We start from the raw sequence: 20,968 nt of genomic DNA on the forward strand, positions 1-20,968 counted from the left end.
ACACACACACACACACACACACACACACACACACACACACACACACAAAAGAGGGGCAAGGGGAAGGAAAGGAAAGAAAGATGAAAGAAGATAATCAGGGATGGAGGAAAAAAGGGAGGGACAGAGATAGAGATAGACAAATAGATAGGTAGCGAGAGAGACAGAGAGAGCGGGAGAGAGAGAGCGCACACGCTATGTCCCTACTATTGCCTTACTAAAAATAATAAAATCTGTTTCCTAAATATATAGGTCTTGACTACATGAGAAACACTGAGACCAAGGAGGGATGGAAGAAACGAGAAAAAGGAATGATTTAAAAATATTATCCTACAGCTCAGACTTAACCCATTACTGCGCAGCTGTAATGCCATGCACAAAACTCATGATTTCAGTTCTAAGCTTATTAAACTTCCATGTTCTCCCACTAGGCAGTGAATGTTTAGTTCATATTTTGAAAAAGGAAGGAAGAGATTAATAGCACCTGAGAATTACCGTTTAATTAAGGATCATTAAATAGCTCTGAAAAAAAAAGTCTTTATAATTCTTCTCATTAGGAAAACAATCAATTGATAAACTAACTGGTTTTAAGAATATATATATTATATATAATATATATATTATATATATATATATGAAAGGAGGGCAATAGAAAATCATGCAAATAATATCCAAGATACATTTTTTTACACAAGAAAGCAATGTCTAGAGTGTATATAGTATGCTGCCTTATGAGTGAAAATAATCTGTATTTTGTCTAAAGAAACTCCAGAAGAATATAAGATAAATAACATTGCTTTGAGACACAAGGATGAGTGACACTGGGGGAAGATGGAGACAGGAAAGGAGTCAGACGTTTTTCACTCTATACATTTTCCTATTTTGATTTGTGAACCATGTGTATGTATTTCCTATTCAAAAATAAATCTTGTTGATATTCTTGTTTGCTGTGTCCTCCCAGTTTTTTCTGTACATATGAGTCTACACCAATTTATTTAAAAAATTATTTTGCTATCATTTTCAGTGAGGTTTTAGGAGGTAATAAGATAAGCTATGTGTTAAATCTGCCAGGCTTAACTAAAAGTCTCTTTTTACTCTTCTAAAATTGTAGCTTTAAAATTACTAATTTGTAAAGCAATTATAATCCAATAAAGATATTAAAAAATAAAATTACTTATTTTATTAGATATATAAGTTCAGTAAAGATTTCCCTTGTAATAAAATGCCACAAAAAGTAAATCCAATTGTATTTAAAATACATTCATCCCTTTTAGTAAACCAATTCTGATATTCCTAGAAGTTGTCTATAAACTTTCTTTTCAACTCACTTAAATAATAAACATATTTTGCTGGAACAAAATTGATTAAATCCAGTTTGAATTCATTTGCACATTCACTAAAATAAGGTAAGAGGCGAAAATCTCTATTTCCAGGCCTCTGGGACATGATTTCAAGAGATCCTCAGAGAACAGCAGGTTGCCAAAGAAGTGGAGTGTGGTAACCCCTTATTCTATGTTGCTCATTTCAACAGTAGTCTCACAAATGAAATCATAAGTACAAGCAAGCTTCAGAGTAGCAATGACAAGGATGAAGTTAATTTTACTTTCTTTAAAGTCCTGAACAACTAACTTAGGAATGGCAGAAAGCCAGGGAAGGGTAAGAAATCCTTTGAACTTTCCCATCTATTATTGAGCAGAATTCCTTTCTGTTTGAATATTTTCCATCAATTACTAATTTATGTGAGGAGTTTCCCATCAAATTAACCTGTCTCTGCAGAAATGATGGCCATCTTCTCTGTAGTGAACACTTTTTTTTGAGTCACCTTATATTTACTCATCCTACTTCCAATGGTAGCTCTTGATTTTTATCTGTGGCTCTACCTCTCCCTATGTTATGATGAAGTCAACTTCCATCTGATTCTAGGGTGATGACAAGTTTTGCAGATCAGATCATGGCCATGCATAGATTCAGGCAGTTGGAGGTGACACCATCAGTCACTGAAATGCATAGACTAGCAGGGACTTCTGGAAAAAAAGACTTTTCTTCTTGAACTCGAACACAAGATGATATAAACCACATCTGGAACCACAGGAGACGTCTGAAAATAGCTCAAAAATGAAGGCAAGTAGAACAGATAGCAACTGGATTCTGATGACTTGTTTGGCAAATCTTAGACTTGTCAGTTTTATGGGCTACTGAATCCTCCTTTTGAGTTAAGTTTTCCCTCACTTGCACCCAAAGAAATCAAGCTGGTACCTTTCCAATTATCAATAGCTCCAGAGAGAACATGTTATTAAAACTACTTCTCAGGTTCCTTAGATAACCAAGCAAAAAATTAGCATCTTGACACAGAACATAATATAAATGTTGTGGGAAGTAATGTGCAAATCATCAGAAAATAAAATCAGAATCAGAGGGGAGAGATCTCTGTAATACAAGCTATGGAGATTGACAAGGGTCAGGATGGCCTAGAAGTATCTGACAAATATTTTTTTTTCCAAATTGAACTGTATTTTTATTTTAATCCATGAGCTGGCATTAAGAGGTATTACAATAAAAAGTGAAACAGAACACTGTATTATTATAGAGATACTGCTGAGGACACAGTTCCTGGTATCACACAGTATTTGCTTTATAAGGACTCAAGAAATACACTTACTTGAAGCTTCAGAACCTGATAAACTGTGTTCTCAACAACTCATTTGTTCTCATCGTATTATAAATCTGATAAGATTTTTCTTTATACTGGCTGCTAGCTCAGAGCCAAGTTTGTGGTGGTACCCTTAACTCTAAAATTTCCTTTTTACACAGTCCTAAACATTTTTGAAGCACAAATACAAACATCCCTCCCCCCAACAACATCTTAAAAATTTTTTAGAATAAAGCTGAATATAAATAAACGCGGTAAATAACCGGCCTGGTGTGTTGGCAAAGCACCCACTGTTTCTTCTCCATGTAAAATTTAGAGTTCAATTTCCTCAGGTTGTAATTACTTGGACAAGTTAAGCTGCTGACTGGCAACTTAAACAATTCTTAGCTTTTTCATAATTTTACAGTATTCTCAGTTTCTGCAATTCAGAGAGTAACATACAAACTTCAAACCAGACTTTTTTCTTGCTTTCAACCTCAGTTTAATGTAAACTAACAATATATTAAGTTAAAAAGGCTTTCTTAAACCTCTTCTCCATGTTATGGAGGAAAAAGAATCAAATAAATATCATCATCATCATCTAGATATAATCACTCTCAAAATCTGGTCCAGAAATTTACTCTACAACTTAAACAGATAGAACAGTTGGTACTGAAGAAGCATGTGGCATAACGATTAAACTCTATTATAGCCTGGACAAAAGTTTGGACTCCCGACTAGATGGAGAATATATTCATCAAAGAACTCACATGGCTGTATTTTTGATAATTCTTCCTTGGTCCATTTTCTGCCCAATGCCATGCACAACAAATACAATATGGGCAGTCTGTGATGGCTTGTCTTCTAATGTGGCTTCTTCTACATAACCTCTATGAAGTCTGGTCCCACTACTTGATGCTGTAGGAAAATTATGATTCTAAGTTTATTGTTTATTATAGAAATAGCATTTTCACAATATATTGAAAAAATAAAGAAAAGGAATACTATGAAAAAATTTCACTGGGTTGGGGGGGATAAAATTTGTAAGATAAGTATTGATCAGTTCTAATATAAACTGCTGAACTGGACATGACAGCGAAGCCAGAAACCATAAGGCAAAAGGAAAGAAAAAAGGATGAACTGAACACATAAAAATTAAAAACTTCTCTATAATGAATGTATCATGAAGCAAAGATAAAAGACGAATGACAAACTGGGAAAGTTTTTGCAAAATATGACACACAGTAATAAGTTAATTATGTAAGCATACAAAAAGAACTTATTCATCAAAAAGTGAAATGAATCAACCAAATAGCAAAATGGGCTAAAGATGTTGATAAAGTAACTCACAAAACAAATACAACTGACTAATGAACATGTAAATATTCAAGCACATCTATTATCAAAGAATTAAAAATGGGACAGTAAAAAAATTATCAGACTTAGAAAAAATTTTTGAAAGATTTTTTGATAATGCATTCACCTCTTCCCCAAGTACCAGTCCCTCTTCTCTTTCTTTTAGTCGAACTTGTTTAAAGAGCTATCTATTCTCACTGCCTCCATTTCTTCAACTTCTACTTAAACTTCAACCCATGCCAATATGGTTCTGTCCCAGCAATCCATCTAAGTCACCGATGACCTACATCTCACTAAATCCACTGAAAAATTTCCAGTCTTCATCTTTATTGACACTATATTTCAACTGCCATGTTTTATTTCACAGCACTGCCTCAGGTTTGACTGCTTTTGTGCTTTTAGAAGCAAAAAGTGTATTTATTAATCTTGCCAGACCATTCTAAATATATAATTATTCATTAATGAACACATGTTAACTCAGTCACCTTATAAAGAGATTAACAGGGTAGTAACTGGCACTAAATTTAAAACATACTTAAAAAATACTAAAAATAAAACCTGGATCATCTATTTTGAACATAAGAGAAAAAGTTAGATTCCCAACATTTTGACAAACTCTAGTAATATTTAACAAATACCTTTAGAAAATCCCAGTTTTTGAGTAACTGTTCTTGCAATTTTAGATGTTGTTGCATCACTATAAAGATACACTTCATCCACACTGTGCCAGTCCACGTGGTTTCGACTCAACTTGAAACTATGAATAGCTGTTGCAAAAGGAAAAACTAACTTGAAGGTCTCCAAGACAAACTTCATTTGTGTGCAAATTGTAATACACAGATTTTTTGAATCAATATTTTAACTCAGTTCAATAAAAAACTATTTCATTGAAACATATATTGATGTGAAACAAGTAATGGATAGGGACTTTATAAGTTATTAAGCATGCTACAGGAAAAGGCAACCTGTTGGAACAACATGGAATAAACTGGCTTAACTACCATAATTTTAACCTCTATAGGAAATATGCTCTGATTATTAAAGAACTGCTTTCCCAGGTGATGTGGCCATTCCTTAGGACTAAGGGATATACACCTTCATGAAAGTTCTCAGTACAGTTGACATAGAAATTTAAGTTTCATTTCTTCTGTTGATTTTATTTTTTGATCTGTGAAAATTTCACTCAGCACAAGATAAAACAAGACTCAGATGAAAAAAAAATTATCTTTAAACTGGGAAGAGAATCATCTAATTTATTAGAATATAAAGTATTTTTGGAACGGATACTAAAGCCAGTTATCACTGGATATTGCCCACCATAACAGAGCTCCAAGGTTGAAAGATCTTTTAACAAGAAATACATTTTTTCCTACTATGATGTTCAAATTAGTATGGTTATTTCATTTCTGTAACCGAAGTATGCTTGGTGAAAATGAGCTCTTAAAAAAAAAAAAAAAGCAAACCTATATCCTTCAGGAATACGCAAACTCTGTGAGGCAGGGACATACCTTGGTCATTTTGTATCACTAGCACCACACACAGTCATAGCACAGTACTTGCCACATATCACAAATTTAGTAACGTTTGTGGAAGCAACAGTTAAGAAAATTGTCAAAACATGTCCACCAATTCACAGTTTGATGTCTTATTGTCTGAAGGACTTTAACTTTTCCTCTCTATCTCTTGTATAGAGGTAAGAAAAATTCACATACCTTCAGAAAACAAGCCACCTTCAAATCACTATGCCTAATTTATTTTCTTAAAATCCTCTTTAGGCAAAAATATTATCTCCCATTATATATAAAGACATACAGGTACAAAGGGATTAAGTGACTTGCCACAAAGCTAGTTAGTGACAGAGTCCAACTCTCCTGACTTGAAGATGCTAACTATGAAAGGATGGAGTCCTGGTCAAGATCTAAGATCATAAGACATTTTTGTGAAAAGCCATTCCTTACTAGAATACATAGAAAAGCAAATCACTGCCAGGAAAATGTACTTCTGAGTTATGGTACAAATGCCACTTCAAAAATTTACGAAAAACCTATTTATATCTTACTTACCTGCCAGGACACATTACTAATATTGAACACAAGACCAAGATGCAATTAACATAACAAACATGAATAACATCTTCAGTTGCAAATAAAACACAAAACCAGTGTACAAACTCAGGTTTTAAATAAAAGAACTTTTCATAAATTAAAAAAATCTTTTGCAAGAGTTTAATAATTATTTCCTTTTCTACTTCTATGTCTGATCCAAGTCAGTACTTTTAATCCAATGTTTCAAAACTGCATTTTGTTAAAATAGTTTTGAGCAACATATGCTTAAAACATTAAAACTATAAGACCAAGTTAAGCCAACAAAATTTTGTTTCTCTCTAAACCTTTGTGTTGTCTTAAAGCATCTTAATATTGGCGAATATCCCATTATTGAACTATACACATTGTTTGCAAATGTTTACACCACTTATAATTAACACTAAGCAAAATAATACAATGGATACATTTCTAAAATACTAGTAATTTCTATGCTCTAAATACAACCGAATGCTATAAACACAACTGAAAGCTACAAGCCGGGAATATAACTACATGGAGAAGTAAAACTACAATTACTGTACCTTGGGAACGCTTTCGTTTAAGACCTGCCGCATCTGTACTCTCCTTATATCCTCTCCATTTGAACAGAGAAGGGAGGGAGAAGGGAGGGAGGTGGTAGACAACTAAGAAAGCAAAAACACTGAGCTTCAAAGTAAATTTTAAATGAGGTTTGCCTTTTTGTTGTATTAACTTTAAAAAGTGAGTTGTATTTGACAAACATTATTCTAAATGCTTTATTTATATAATTCCTAATTAAAAATCAGTGCAGCAAAATGTTAGTTTAATAATGTTTATCAAATATATGCTCTACTTTTACTGAAAGTAAAAAAGGCAAATGATATCTAAATTTATCAATTAAAGACAACTATGTGATCACCATTTTTAATGTCTTTGTATAGTTGGAATAAAAAAATAGAACACGGCATTTCTGTATGCATAAGAGATTTATAAACCACATCTTTACAATACTAAGGTTATTTACTCTCACCAAATTTGTGACTATGACACAGCCAACATCTGATGTGCAAATTGAAAATGCAATAAATAACCATCTAATGAAGCTTTCCTAAGAAGATACCACAGTATACATTCCATTAGATGCTTTCCCTTACTGAAGTGTAAATAGAACCTTCCCACAGAACAAAATATTCTTTTCACAACTCTGTTCAAGTTGTTAAAATACTTTTAAAAATGAAACTTTTCCCCCAAAAAATTAAGTTGAAAGCTCTACTTTGAACTGACTTATTAGTGACAAAATAATGAAAGATTCGTTAGCAATAGAATGACAAAAAAAAGTCATTAGTAAAAATGTATGCTGTGACATCTTGTAAGTGTAAAACAGACAACAGAGTAAAGCAGACAACAGAGTAAAGCCAGACATAGACTTGGTATTTGGTAAATCAGTAGATAACCTTAAAGTCAACTCTTTCCCTGTCAAATATTGCTAGTTATATCTCAATAAATTTCTTTACATTTTAAATAAGCATTTATTTTAAAATCCACTTAGAACTGAATCTTAAAATCATTTTCTTTACCGTTCAGTTATTCACAGAATCTTTATGATTTAGCTTAAATTTATGTTCTAATACATTTGATTTTCATCCTCACTCCCTTCTACATTAATGTGACATTCAAAGGTTAAATACTGCTCAAATACAAAAATACTTAATTCCCATTGTATAGTACTAGAAGTTAAAAAAGAAACCTGCTGTTATATACAGATAAGGTATATTTAAAGATATGTGATAAAGGTAATTGAGAAATGCTTATGAGGCACTTAATAACTTTAACTGTATGTAATTAGATGACTATAAAAAAGTATAGACAAGAATTAAAAACTGGGTTGTAAAATCAGGATTATGAAAACATCTCATTGTCATAGGGGGTGGAAAATGACAACCAAAGTAATTTTCTTCACTGAACATGTTTCTTCTTTCATGTGCCTTCTGGTCAGTTACTGAGGAGTAGAGGTATCACTTGCAAGAAACATTTGCACACACAAAAAAATCCTTAGGAAAAAGCTAACATAACCAAGTAGATCAAATTTGGCATAAACTTGAGACTGTACTGCTCAAACAAAACCTAGATTTTATAGTTCTACTAGTAAAACTAACATGAAAGAATTCCACATTTACTAAAAAAGAACTAGTGGGAAACACATGGACCACCTGATCACACTTAAAATTACATAAACACTTTCTAAAAGTTAGTCAAGATACAAAAATGAAAGGCTTTTTTTCCCCTAAAGGAATACTAATTTAAGGATTAACATAAAGCCAAACACCCCAATATACTAAAATCACAGAAACATATTTTTAAAATTTTCACAAAATTGGATAGACATGCTTCTTTACCTTCTTCTCATATTTCTTATTTTCACTTGAAAATCATTTGCTTTGTTACAACATCCTCTAGCACAGAGAGCTTAACTTTTTTTCAAACCAAAGCAAAGGATAAGTACCACCATAAGTACACTAGAGACAAAAAGGTTTACTATCATTCCAACAAGGATCACTAAAATAAAGTTTTAGTTAAGAATTCTTATATAGTGTTAGCAAAAGTATGCATAAACACAAAATGCAACTAAAATGCTAATTAAATGCTAACATTTAATAAAACTTTTCATTTATGTATTAAAGTCTTACAAAGCAATGAAAAAGATTTTAAGTACTAAAATACAGTGTTTTCAATAAATTTCTGTACTATAATTCATCTCTTAAAGAAATGTTCTTCATTATATAATTCTGAAAGCAGAGTATCAAAAAGGGGGGTTGCTGGGCTTCCCTGGTGGCACAGTGGTTGAAAGCCCGCCTGCCGATGCAGGGGACACGGGTTCGTGCCCCGGTCCGGGAGGATCCCACATGCCTCGGAGCGGCTGGGCCCGTGAGCCATGGCCGCTGAGCCTGCGCGTCCGGAACCTGTGCTCCGCAACGGGAGAGGCCACAACAGTGAGAGGCCCGCGTACCGCAAAAAAAAAAAAGGGGGTTGCTGATGATATACTATTCCCTAGAATAGAATAACTCTATAACTTTTCCCTCTATAAAAGCTGGCAACCTAGATAATCTCAACCACAAGGGAAGTAGGCTTGCACATCTCAAACCTACCAACTATAATGAGAAAACTTCTGTCAATCTTCTTGGATCTCAGAGAAATTAAATTAAATACATTTATAAAAATTGATAACTAAAAGCTAGAAGGTGGGAGTCCTCTTAGTCACCAAAGAGAAAGGAAAAGAAAAGCCGATTAGAAAGGGTTAATACTCCTTCCCTCTCCCCACCCCGGCCCTCCCCCTTTTAGACTTTTGAAATGATATATTCAGTTTGGGATATCCTTATCCAGCAATAGGATAGGCATATACACTACATGCCAAATTGTTAAATGCTGTAAATCCTTAGAGATCCACCAACACTTGTGCTGTCATAGCACCCCAAATTAGCTTGAACAGTAAAAAGTCCATTTTTTTTTTCTTTTACTTTCAGCCTACCTGTGATTTTATATTGAATGTGACTCTACTATACAGCATACAGTTGGATCTTGCATTCCTAGCAAATCTGTCGATCTCCGTTTTTTAATTTAAGTGTTAGTTCACTTATATTTACTATAGTTTTGATATGGGTGAATTTAGGTCTACCATTTCCCATATATTTTCTTTGTTCTGTCTGTGTTTCTTGTTTCTCCTTTTGTTGTTTCTTTTGGATTAATTAAATATTTTTTTACTATTTCAATTTCTCTACTGGCCTTAAGAAAAAACAAAACACCTTTTTATTGTGGAATAATTTTCAACCTACAGAAAAGTTGCAAAAATAGTACAGAGTTACCATAATATCTTTCACCCAGCTTCTCCTAATGTTAGCATAACTATAGTACAATTATCAAAACTAAGAAATTAACATTGGTATAATACTACCAACTAAAATATTGACTTTATTCCGATTTCTCCAGTTTTTCTATTAATGTCCTTTTCTGTCCTAGGATACAATCCAGGGTACCATGTTGTATTTTGTTGTTATGTTTCCTTAGTTTCCCCTAAACTACGACAAATTCCTCAGTCTTTCCTTGTCTTTCATGATCTTGACACTTAAAAATTTTTTTTCAGCTTTACTGAGGTACAATTGACAATATTATAAGACATTGAAAGTGTATACTGTGTTGATTTGACATACATTGTGAAAGGATTCCCCCCATCTAGTTAAATATGACCTTGAGACTTCTGAAGAATACTGGTAAGTTACTTTGTAGAATGTCCCTCAATTTGAGTTTGTCTGATGTTTTCTCATAACTGGATTGAGGTTATGCATTTTTTGACCAGAGCAGGTGCAGAACTACCCATTTAGTTCAACCATTTTTTTTTTTTACTGATTACTGCTTGCATAGATAAATTATAAAATGAGGGAAATACTACTCCAGTACTTTTAAGTATTTACAAAATTACTTATTTGAAGGCCTGGTTTTATTTGTATGATTCATCCCCAGTGAACTTCTAGCTTTCATTTGTTAGGCTGCTAGATAAACATTTCCTAGCCTAGGAGGTGGGGTGGGAAGAGAATCATTTTTAATTTTAACTCTCAGAGAAAATGAAATCTAAATCACAAAATATGATTATACTTTGGGGGTTTATCTTTCTTTGAATGATAAAAAAGTTATGCTAAACTTCAATCGATTATTCATTCCTTCATTCATTTATGGCTATGTTGGGTCTTCATTGCTGCGCGCGGCTTTCTCTAGTTCCGGTGAGCGGGGCTACTCTTCATTGCAGCGCGCGGGCTTCTCATTGCGGTGGCTTCTCTTGCTGTGGAGCACGGGCTCTAGGTGTGCAGGCTTCAGTAGTTGTGGCTCACGGGCTCTAGAGCGCAGGCTCAGTAGTTGTGGCACATGGGCTTAGTTGCTCCGCGGCATGTGGGATCATCCCGGACCAGGGCTCGAACCCATGTCCCCTGCATTGGCAGGCGGATTCCCAACCACTGTGTCACCAAGGAAGCCCCAATAGATCTTTTTAATTCAATGCTTACTTTGAGATTAGTAGGATAATTAATAAGGAGAGAATAATAAATATATTCAGTGTATTTGTGGCAATAACTACCCTAACCAAGACATAGATAAGGGCAGAAGAAAAAGGAATTAGTATTTTATTTTATTTCATTAGTATTTTATGTCCTTCAAGGCAAGAACTCTGTTAAGTTTCTTAGGAATTCCCCAGAGCACTTAAAAAGAGTTCTTGAATACAGTACTTTAAAATTATTTTAAATTATTAAATACGGGATTGTACTCTATTGTATACTCTACAATACAATAATTGTATTGTACAAGTTGTACAATTTTGTACAATTGTATTGTACAATTTTGTACAATTGTACAAAAAATATTGTACAATTTATTGTACAATAAATACTCTATTGTACATCCTTTTTCAGAATGTTTAACATGCACTGTCTACTTTGTTACCTTGTACTTACTCTTTGTAACTTCTCATCTGCAGGCTTTGTCATCCCCAAAGGTTTAAAACTCCCTGAGAGCCAAAACCCTGTCTGTTCCTTTCACAAAAGTAACTGGCACAGTACTATCTGCACAAGGAATATTCAAAATCTTCTAACAATATGAAGAGTCAATGCTTTATCCTATGTACATGAGAAGATTTAGGTGGAAAAGCTATTTTCCCCCCTCAGATTGATAAAATATGAAATTTCAGAAGCTTGGAGGTAAGAAGCGAAATAATCAAATTATAATACTTTTTATCTTTGTATTATAAATTTGAGTTATTTTTCCAACAACAGTAGCTTTTTGGGCAGTAGATGTTCTTTCATTAAGACCAGTGATAATTTTCAAATGTACTACAGAATGTCCCATAATCTTCAAAGTCAAAAGTCACATTTTAACACATGAATGTATGCTTTACATAATACTAAATAATAAATAAAATGGCTGGAAATTCATGACAACAGTATATATACTGAATTGAATTTATAACCTTTGTTGATAACAAAACATGCTGATGTTTTATGTCACAGTATATTTAAAAAATCAATTTTTCTTCCAATGAACCTCAAAAGATCATCATTTTGGAAGATTACAATACAAAAGTGTTCTAACAGTTTAACAATTTTCTGTTATTATTAATTAGAATTTTACCACTCTTTAAAGCTAGCAAAAAATACTACTATATATAATATCCTAGACTGATACTCAAGAATTGACACAGACTCAAAGATATACTGAAAAATATACTCATACAAACTATGTTCTTTTATCAGACTTATTTAAGTGACTGGATCATAAAATTAGGGCACTTTGAAGAAATCTGAAGTATGCTGCTCCATTTAACATTTCAGATTCCAAGTAGATGGGATCTAGAGATGAAACAGAGCTGATGACTAACTTCCACAGGGAGAATTAGCAAGTGGAAAAGAAATGCTTTGAACACAGTATGAGAAAGGGGACAATATACTTATATTTTTATTTTTCATACTCATCCTTTTCCTCCTCCAAGCTCCTGGGTTTTTTCCATGCATTAATAGTAAAGAAGTTGGGTGGATAAACTGGGTTTGTCAAGGTGAACTGCCATTTTTGAGGCAAGACTTAAGGAGAATTAATAGAAAGGAAAAAATCCAGAACTCAACCTTTCCCAATAGGAATGAAATTTTGAAAAGAGTTCAGTCCTTCAAATACTATGAAGTAGGCTTTTGTGGTTATTTTGATAGTGGTGATGAGAGGTTCTAAAATATTTCAGTCACTAATAAAAGATCAGAGATATACAAAATTTGCTATCTGTGCTTTAACCAGAGTATTGTCTTTATGGCAATCTGCAGGAATATAGATACAGCTCTGCTTTATAGATACTGAACTGTTCTTTATATATTGAATTGTAAGAACCTTGAGCTTGAATTTCACAGTGAAATAAGAACATAGTTGACTCCAGGGATTAGCAAAATGAAATATTTTAAATTCCTAGAATATGGTATCTGGCACATAATAGACATTTCTTAGATCTAATTACCAATTTATTTAGAAGCCACCATTTTCCTCAATTATGCAGACTTTTAAAGGTACAAAGATATTTTTACTTGGTATAAGCTAAAGTATACAGTTTCCCTGCGTGTGTGTGTTGTGTGTGTGTGTGTGTGTGTGTGTGTGTGTGTTCAGAGAGACATAAAAGAGCAAGGAGTAGGAGAGAGAAAAGACTTGGAATGTTATTAACAATAAGGGGGAAAAAAGTCAATTTAAAGCTTATTGTTTTGTAATTAATTATGTTATGTAATCAATTGCTCCCAACTACATAATTCATTTTTTCCAAGCTGCATTCTGTGAATTACTTGATCAATATTTTTTCTGCTTTATAGATGTTTTACAAGGAGAAGGAAAAAAATCACTTAATTCATAGTTTAATTCACTAGATTAAGTAGGGCTTGCCAAGAAACTTCCCAAATAAAGGCAAGCATGGATGAAGAAACACTTTTAGGAAAAAAAAAAAATTAGAGAAATCCACAAATTCTAATCTACCTGTACTGTTATACTCACCGGAATAGCTGATCCCACTGCCTGCAGTAAATGGAACAACAGAAGTATTTTTAACTTTACCACACATTTTGAATTTTACTCAAGATCAGACACATAATGAAACATGGCAATCTTGGCTAGTATATAAGTATTTTAAACTATTGAAAGAAAAACTATCCAAATGCCAAATAAGGAAATATAAGGAGTAGACTGTTTCAGACTAAAAGTTGATACGGTTATCAATATGGAGACACCTAAAAGGGACTTATACAAAAGAAATTAAAGTTTTTTAAACTTCAGGAAAAGAACCAACATTAAAATATTAGCAAAACTGCTCTTTTGATATAATGACAAGGGATTTTTTGTAAGTTCAATTTTCTTTGATGACTAAAAAGCTACTCAAAAGAACTAATTCAGAGAGCACATTATAACAATTTGTACATTTATAGTAAATCATGTGTCATGTCCGTGAAAACACATATTAAGTAAAATAAAAATGGAAATAGTTCAGAAATTTATAGCAGTTTTAAATTCTAAAATAATAATCAAATGTTTGAAATAATCAAATTGTATAAATTCTAACACTTCTGAATTACTATTTTAAACTTAGGAACCATTCTAAACTTTATCAACAACTTACTTGGTTTACAAAACATATTAAATATATTAACTGGTCTTACCATCTTTTCCATCTATGGGTTTTGACACTTCAATATCAAAACTTTCCTGCATCTGCTGACCTCTAAAACAGCTAAGATGTTCTTGCTCAATTAAATTACTTTCTTCTTCTTCTAGCGGCTGCCAAGTACCATCAATAAACCACTGTCCACGCATTACTGGTATTTTATCGGACTCTGAAAAGGGAAATCACAGAATTATACGTTTTAGTATCCAACCTCTCAGGAAGTGAAATAGTAACTACAATTTTATATTTTACTACTGCTGTGGCAGAAACAGACTTTCGTGATCCAATAGAATCATTTAAAGTTTTAAATTTTAGACATCAAGCCACAGTATATAATTTTGCTTACAACATATAATTTTACTTGTATTAAATAGTACACGTAAAAGGTACTTTGGCTTTAGAAAGGGAGAGGAGCGTTACCTATGTAACTGAGGCCCCAAGTAACCAAAATTAGTAGGCTAAGGGGTTGACAAACTTCATGCAAGACTCCAGTGATAGTTCCAATGTCTTAGAAAATACTGAGATAAATTTCCACAAGTAGTTTAGAAATAATGTGTATTGTCATAGTGTGGTACATTTTTTAGGGCTGCCTTGGAGGTCAAGGGCTCCCAGTGAGTATACGGGAATAAGTGAAACTTTTAATTACAGTAAATTCCTCATCCATTTCAGAAAAAAATTGAGAAAAAATTTCTTTGAAAAACTGAACATTTCTTTGATTAAACAGTGTCCCATAAACCTAAGACTTTTAGTTGCTATTTATAAACCACAACTGTTAGCTAAGTTATCTTGAATCCTTTAAAATAACTTTTTAAAAAACCCATAAAGCAAAAATAAAATTGAAACAACAAAACCCTAAAAATAAAAAGCAAAATTAAAAAAAAAATGAACCTTACTATACAGAGTTGGTGGTTTAACCACATATAGAGAAGTTATTTCAAGAGGATTCAAAACACAGTAATTTGTATATACATATTAGGATATACCCTATGTACAAAAAGAACTGGAAACATATCTTAAACCTTTTGCAGTAGCTACGCTGTTATAATTGTACTAATATTGGTATTGTTAATTTGAAACTGTAGATTAAGATGAATATATTAATTTTATTCATCATTAGAATAAATTAATATCATAAGAAACCAAGATTTTTAGCACAGGTAAAAAGAGATACAAATATAAAAATCAAAGAAATAAATCTGTATTTTAAATTTCAATTAGAAATGTCAGCATGAAAAAAAAAATTATCCTAAGCTCTGTGTGCCAAAAAGGCCTAGAAATAAAGACCAACCCCGTATAAGTGAGCACTCCTGATATAAAGATCGTGATCTCTAAATATCATTTCCTTAAAGAAATGGCCAATTCCTGCTTTGAAACAAAATTTACTAGATGATCCTGAAACATCTTGTACCAGACTTATACTGTGATGTATTCAAAAATCTCCTATGATGTGTTTCTAATTCTTCTTGCGTTATCCTTTATTCTGCTATAGCAATTCTGCTATAGTCAGATGTTTGCTGTGTTATTTGGTGGACAGATACTCAAAAATATAAACTCGTTGAGAATTTTGGGTTTTAACATTATAAAGTACACTCTGTTGTGTCTGATGATTTTTTGCGTGTGTGCTAGATTCTACTTTGTCTATCAAGATTACAAACCCCCTGAGCTTCCCTGGTGGGGCAGTGGTTGAGAGTCTGCCTGCAGATGCAGGGGACATGGGTTCATGCCCCGGTCTGGGAAGATCCCACATGCCGCGGAGCGGCTGCACCCGTGAGCCATGGCCGCTGAGCCTGCGCATCCGGAGCCTGTGCTCCGCAACGGGAGAGGCCACAACAGTGAGAGGCCCGCATACCGCAAAAAAAAAAAAAAAAAAAAAGATTACAACCCCTGCTTTCTTATTGCTTCCATTTGCCTGTGATGTTTTTGTACATCCCTTTATTTTTAACCCTTTTCTCTGTTTTAGATGTGTCTCTTGTATACAGCACAGAATTGGGTTTTGCTTTATGAAGCCATTTAAAATCTTTTAATAGGTGAGTTAAGCTCATTTATGCTTACTGATATAACTGATATGTTTGAACTCTCTTTTTCTATAATTACTATTTTTTATTATTCTTACTCTCTCTAGTTGATGATTTTACTTACTCTCTCTAGTTGATGATTTTGCTTTTCAAAAAAATTCTTTTGGTATTTAGGAATATTTGCATTTTTGGTTCTAGGGGTTACCTTCACACATGCATGTGTGAGTATGAATGTATTTTACAGTGTCCTAAGTCTCTTTTTTGTTTATTTAAACTTTTATTACCTGGTCTGTCCATTTTAAGTGGTATCCAAAATTCCCACTTATTACTTATATAATAGAGAATGATCTTATTCTATTTTTCCCTTTCTCTCTCTACCCACTTACATATAACAATTACACCCATGTCCCCACCACTGTTTTAGTCTTGGATCTACAATATATTAAATTCTCACTAAAGATTTCCTAAATTCTTTCATGTTCAAAGCTGCTTATCTATAGCCTTGATACTTGAAGGACAGGTGGGCTACCTTGAACTTTGTTTCCTTGAGTTTTAAAAAATGCTCTACTGTAGCCTTCCTTTGTATATCATTCTAGAGAAGTCTGATGTAAGCCTAATTTTTTTTATTAGTAATGTGATTTTTTTCCCCCCACCAGGAGGCCCAGAAAAAAATCTGCCTTTAAAATTACTAACAGTTTTACTAGTCTTTAAATTCTAACAGTTTATGACTCAGAGTTCATTGCTCTGAATCAATTTGCCAAGGTGGGTCCTTTTAATTTGTAAATTTCAGTTTTCCTCTTATTTCTGAAAAGTTTCCTTGGATTAGTTCTGTTCCACTGATTTCTTCTTCAGAGACTCCAATTATAAGTATGTTGGGTCTTCCTTTGCCTGTATTGCATTTCAACCACTTCCTCTCTGAAGCTTTTTACTTCTTTCTGCATCTCATTTTCATTCTTTTGGTTGTTTTCCTTCCTTTCATCAGTGCCCCTTACATTAACATTCCTTTCATCAGTGCCCCTATTAGTATGCCCCCTAAGTTTGTTTGAGAATATTTGGTTGGAGTGTTACAATACAGTTTCTCTTTGTTTTGTGTTTGCTTTTGGGGGAAGAACTATAATCAGTGGAAATGTACTGATCTCACATTTTCTGTATTCCTCTTAGAGTAGCTTTGTATGGCATTTGATTTATTCTGTTCATGAGCATTTTATGGATGGACTTCTTAGTTCCAGAGTGTCTGCTGCTGCAGATTATTAAGAGCACCTCCTTTAATGGATGGATGTTATGGTGGTGGCAGTGGTGGTAGTGGTGAGTGAAGACTGGATTGGTGTGCCTTGTTCTTCTTTCATTTCTCCAGGACCCTTCACTTTCTCCTTACTTCTTCTTTCCTCTTATTGCCATGGCTCCAAGGGGCAGTATCTTTTCTCTTTCTCCTCTCCCATCAGCAATGTTTCTCTGATGTTACTACTTCTGGTCCCTCTCACTTTCACACACCCTCCCTACAGTTAGTGCTATGAATTACCAAGTCCCAAGCCTGTGTTCGTATTTTGCCAGTTGTGTGGAGGACATTTTCTTTCTGACGGTGCTTTTGTGCTTCATTTTAACCTCTAATCTCCTCTCTATTTTCACTGTCTCTTAAGCCTCTCCCTGCCCCAGTCTCCAGATTCAGAGGTTTATAGCAGTAACAAGAACTACTGTAATTTGCTGTTTCTTTACTTACAAGTAATTTAAAATTTGTGGTATTGTCTCTCTCGTAGTAATGCTAAAGGTGTCAGCTATGTATGGTTTATGTGTATGTGGCTTTTGGGGAGAATGTGTGGAGAGATTTAGATTTGGACAGCTGCCATTATCCTCCACATCCAAAATCTCATCTCATTTAATCTTAACAGTAACCTTAAAGATAGCTATGACTTCCCCAGTTTTACAAATGAGTAAAATGATTCTTAGTGAACCTAAATAATTTGCCTAGAGGCAAACAAGTATTATGAGAACCAAGATTCTAACCAATGTTGACTCCAAAGTTCACTCAAACTCTTTCTACCACACAATGCAACCTACATTCTCAAACAGGAAAAGGTCCCTTTTTATCTCTCTCCCCAAGAAATACAGGCTAGTTAGTTGTAGTCATAATTTTTAAATAAATAATTTGGGAAATTTTACATTGCCAGGCTATTATGAGACTTACAAACCAGAGGCAAGCATGCCTCCCCATAAAAACCATGGAAGTAAAAAGTAGAGTTAAAAAGAGTAAAACAAGTTTTAGCACACATCTACACTCTCAAATCCTTTCCTCTCTTGAGCCTAATATTGGGTTGGCCAAAAAGTTCATTCGGTTTTTTTCATAAGATGGCTCTAGTAGCACTTAGTCTTTCACTTCATTCAAAACAATTTTGTTAGATTGTATGTGACAGCTGTCATATCAGCGTGCGTTTAAAAAAACTTATCAAAACTGGTGAATTTTTGTGTAGCTATTTTAATATTGAAGACCGAAGAAAGCAACATTTTCAGCATATTATGCTTTATTATTTCAAGAAAGGTAAAAATGCAACTGAAATGCAAAAAAAGATTTGTGCAACCTATGGAGAAGGTGCTGTGACTGACTGAACGTGTCAAAAGTGGTTTGAGAAGTTTTGTGCTGGAGATTTCTCTAAGGACGATGCTTCATGATCACGTAGCTCAGTTTAAGTTGATAGTGATCAAATCGAGACATTAATTGAGAACAATCAACGTTATAGCACGCGGGAGATAGCCGACATACTCAAAATATCCAAATCAAGCGCTGAAAATCATTTGCACCAGCTTGGTTATGTTCATCACTTTGATGTTTGGGCTCCACGTAAGTTAAGCAAAAAAAAAAAAACAAAAAAAAACCTTCTTGACTATATTTCTGCATGCAATTCTCTATGTAAACATAATGAAAAAGTTCCATTTTATAAACAAATTGTGACAGGCGATGAAAAGTGGATACTATACAATAATGTGGCATGGAAGAGACCATGGGGCAAGCGAAATGAACCACCATCCACCACACCAAAGGCCAGTCTGCATCCAAAGAAGGTGATGTTGTGTATATGGTGGGATTGCAAGGGAGTCCTCTATTATGAGCTCCTTCTGGAAAACCAAAGGATTAATTCCAACAAGTACTGTCCCAATTAGACCAACTGAAAGCAGCACTTGACGAAAAGCATCTAGAATTAGTCAACAGAAAATGCATAATCTTCCATCAAGATAATGCAAGACCGCATGTTTCTTTGATGACCAGGCAAAAACTGTTACAGCTTGGTTGGGAAGTTCCGATTCATCTGCTGTATTCACCAGATATTGCACCTCCGGATTTCCATTTATTTAGGTCTTTACAAAATTCTCTTGGGCTTCCTTAGTGGTGCAGTAGTTAGGAATCCGCCTGCCAATGCGGGAGAAACGGGTTCGAGACCTGGTCTGGGAGGATCCCACATGCTGTGGAGCAGCTCAGCCCGTGCACCACAACTACTGAGCCCGCGTGCCACAACTGCTGAAGCCTGTGCGCCTGGAGCCCGTGCTCCGCAACGGGAGAGGCCACCGCTGTGAGAGGCCTGTGCACCGCAACAAAGAGTGGCCCCCTGCTTGCCGCAACTAGAGGGAGCCTGGGCACAGCAACGAAGACCCAATGCAACCAAAAATAAATTAAAAAGAAAAAATTCTCGGGCTTCCCTGGTGGCGCAGTGGTTGAGAGTCCGCCTGCCGATGCAGGGGACACGGGTTCGTGCCCCGGTCAGGGAAGATCCCACGTGCCGCAGAGTGGCTGGGCCCGTGAGCCATGGCCACTGAGCCTGTGCGTCCGGAGCCTGTGCTCCGCAACGGGAGAGGCCACAACAGTGAGAGGCCCGCGTACCGCAAAAAAACAAACAAACAAAAAAACAAAAAGAAAAAATTCTCTTAATGGAAAAATTTTCAATTACCTGGAAGACTATAAAAGTCACCTTGGAATCATTTTTTTCTCAAAAAGATAAAAATTTTGGGAAGATGGATTTATGTAGTTGCCTGAAAAATGGCAGAAGGCAGTGGAAGAAAAGGGTGAATATGTTCTTCAATAAATTTCTTGGTGAAAATTAAAAGTGTGTCTTTTATTTTAACTTAAAAACCAAAGGCACTTTTTGGCCAACCAAATAAATCTAAGCATGTATCCTCTGGATAGATGTCTTGGGAGCTTTACACCTAAGCTTTGAATTCCAGCAGTATGCGGTCAAGTACTACATCATTTTGGTTCAGGCCTCTGTCTTGAATTCTACATCCAAACATTCAACTGCCAACAGAACATCTCCTAGTAGGAAGATCAATAGTTATCAGAATCACAAATAGCCATGGAACACATTAGTTTCCTGGAAGAAACAAAACAGAACACAAACCTGTTACTCCACCTGTATTCCCTATCATGGCAAGTGGTATGCTGACAGTATTTAGCTGGTCACCCAAGACAGAAATCTGGAAGTCATCCAAGATGTCTCCTCCTTACATGTGTCTTACAACTATAGCTGGACACACACTGAGGACTATACATTTTATCGCCTAAGTCACCCTCAGATTCATCCCTCACTCATCAAGGTTTGGGGTGGTGGTGGTGCTGGCATCTAGGCCAGGGATGTTGCTAAACATCCTACAGTGCACAAGACAGCTCCCCGCACCCCACATCACCCCTCCCAGCAACAATGAATTG

The 20,968-nt window shown here is 34.6% G+C and overlaps 1 protein-coding gene across 8 annotated transcripts in view; it reads right to left on the reverse strand.

Moving 5' to 3' along the window:
- Positions 1–20,968, reverse strand: part of DDHD1 (DDHD domain containing 1) — a 91,307-nt gene that overhangs the window by 36,896 nt on the left and 33,443 nt on the right. For 4 of the 8 annotated variants that reach the window (XM_029237670.1, XM_029237666.1, XM_029237664.1 and 1 more), the window contains exons 2-5: positions 14,259–14,432; positions 6,609–6,710; positions 4,621–4,749; positions 3,397–3,544 (exon numbers count right to left, since the gene is read on the reverse strand). In XM_029237670.1, the coding sequence (XP_029093503.1) occupies positions 3,397–3,544; positions 4,621–4,749; positions 6,609–6,710; positions 14,259–14,432 (553 nt within the window). Of the gene's footprint in view, positions 1–3,396; positions 3,545–4,620; positions 4,750–6,608; positions 6,711–13,599; positions 13,621–14,258; positions 14,433–20,968 lie in introns of all 8 variants that reach the window. The other 4 variants (XM_029237668.1, XM_029237665.1, XM_029237667.1 and 1 more) reach the window with 2 other exon arrangements.

The sequence above is a fragment of the Monodon monoceros genome, unplaced genomic scaffold (genome assembly GCF_005190385.1).
Source record: "Monodon monoceros isolate NGI ecotype Baffin Bay Population unplaced genomic scaffold, NGI_Narwhal_1 Super_Scaffold_21, whole genome shotgun sequence".
Classification (NCBI taxonomy): Eukaryota; Metazoa; Chordata; class Mammalia; order Artiodactyla; family Monodontidae; genus Monodon; species Monodon monoceros.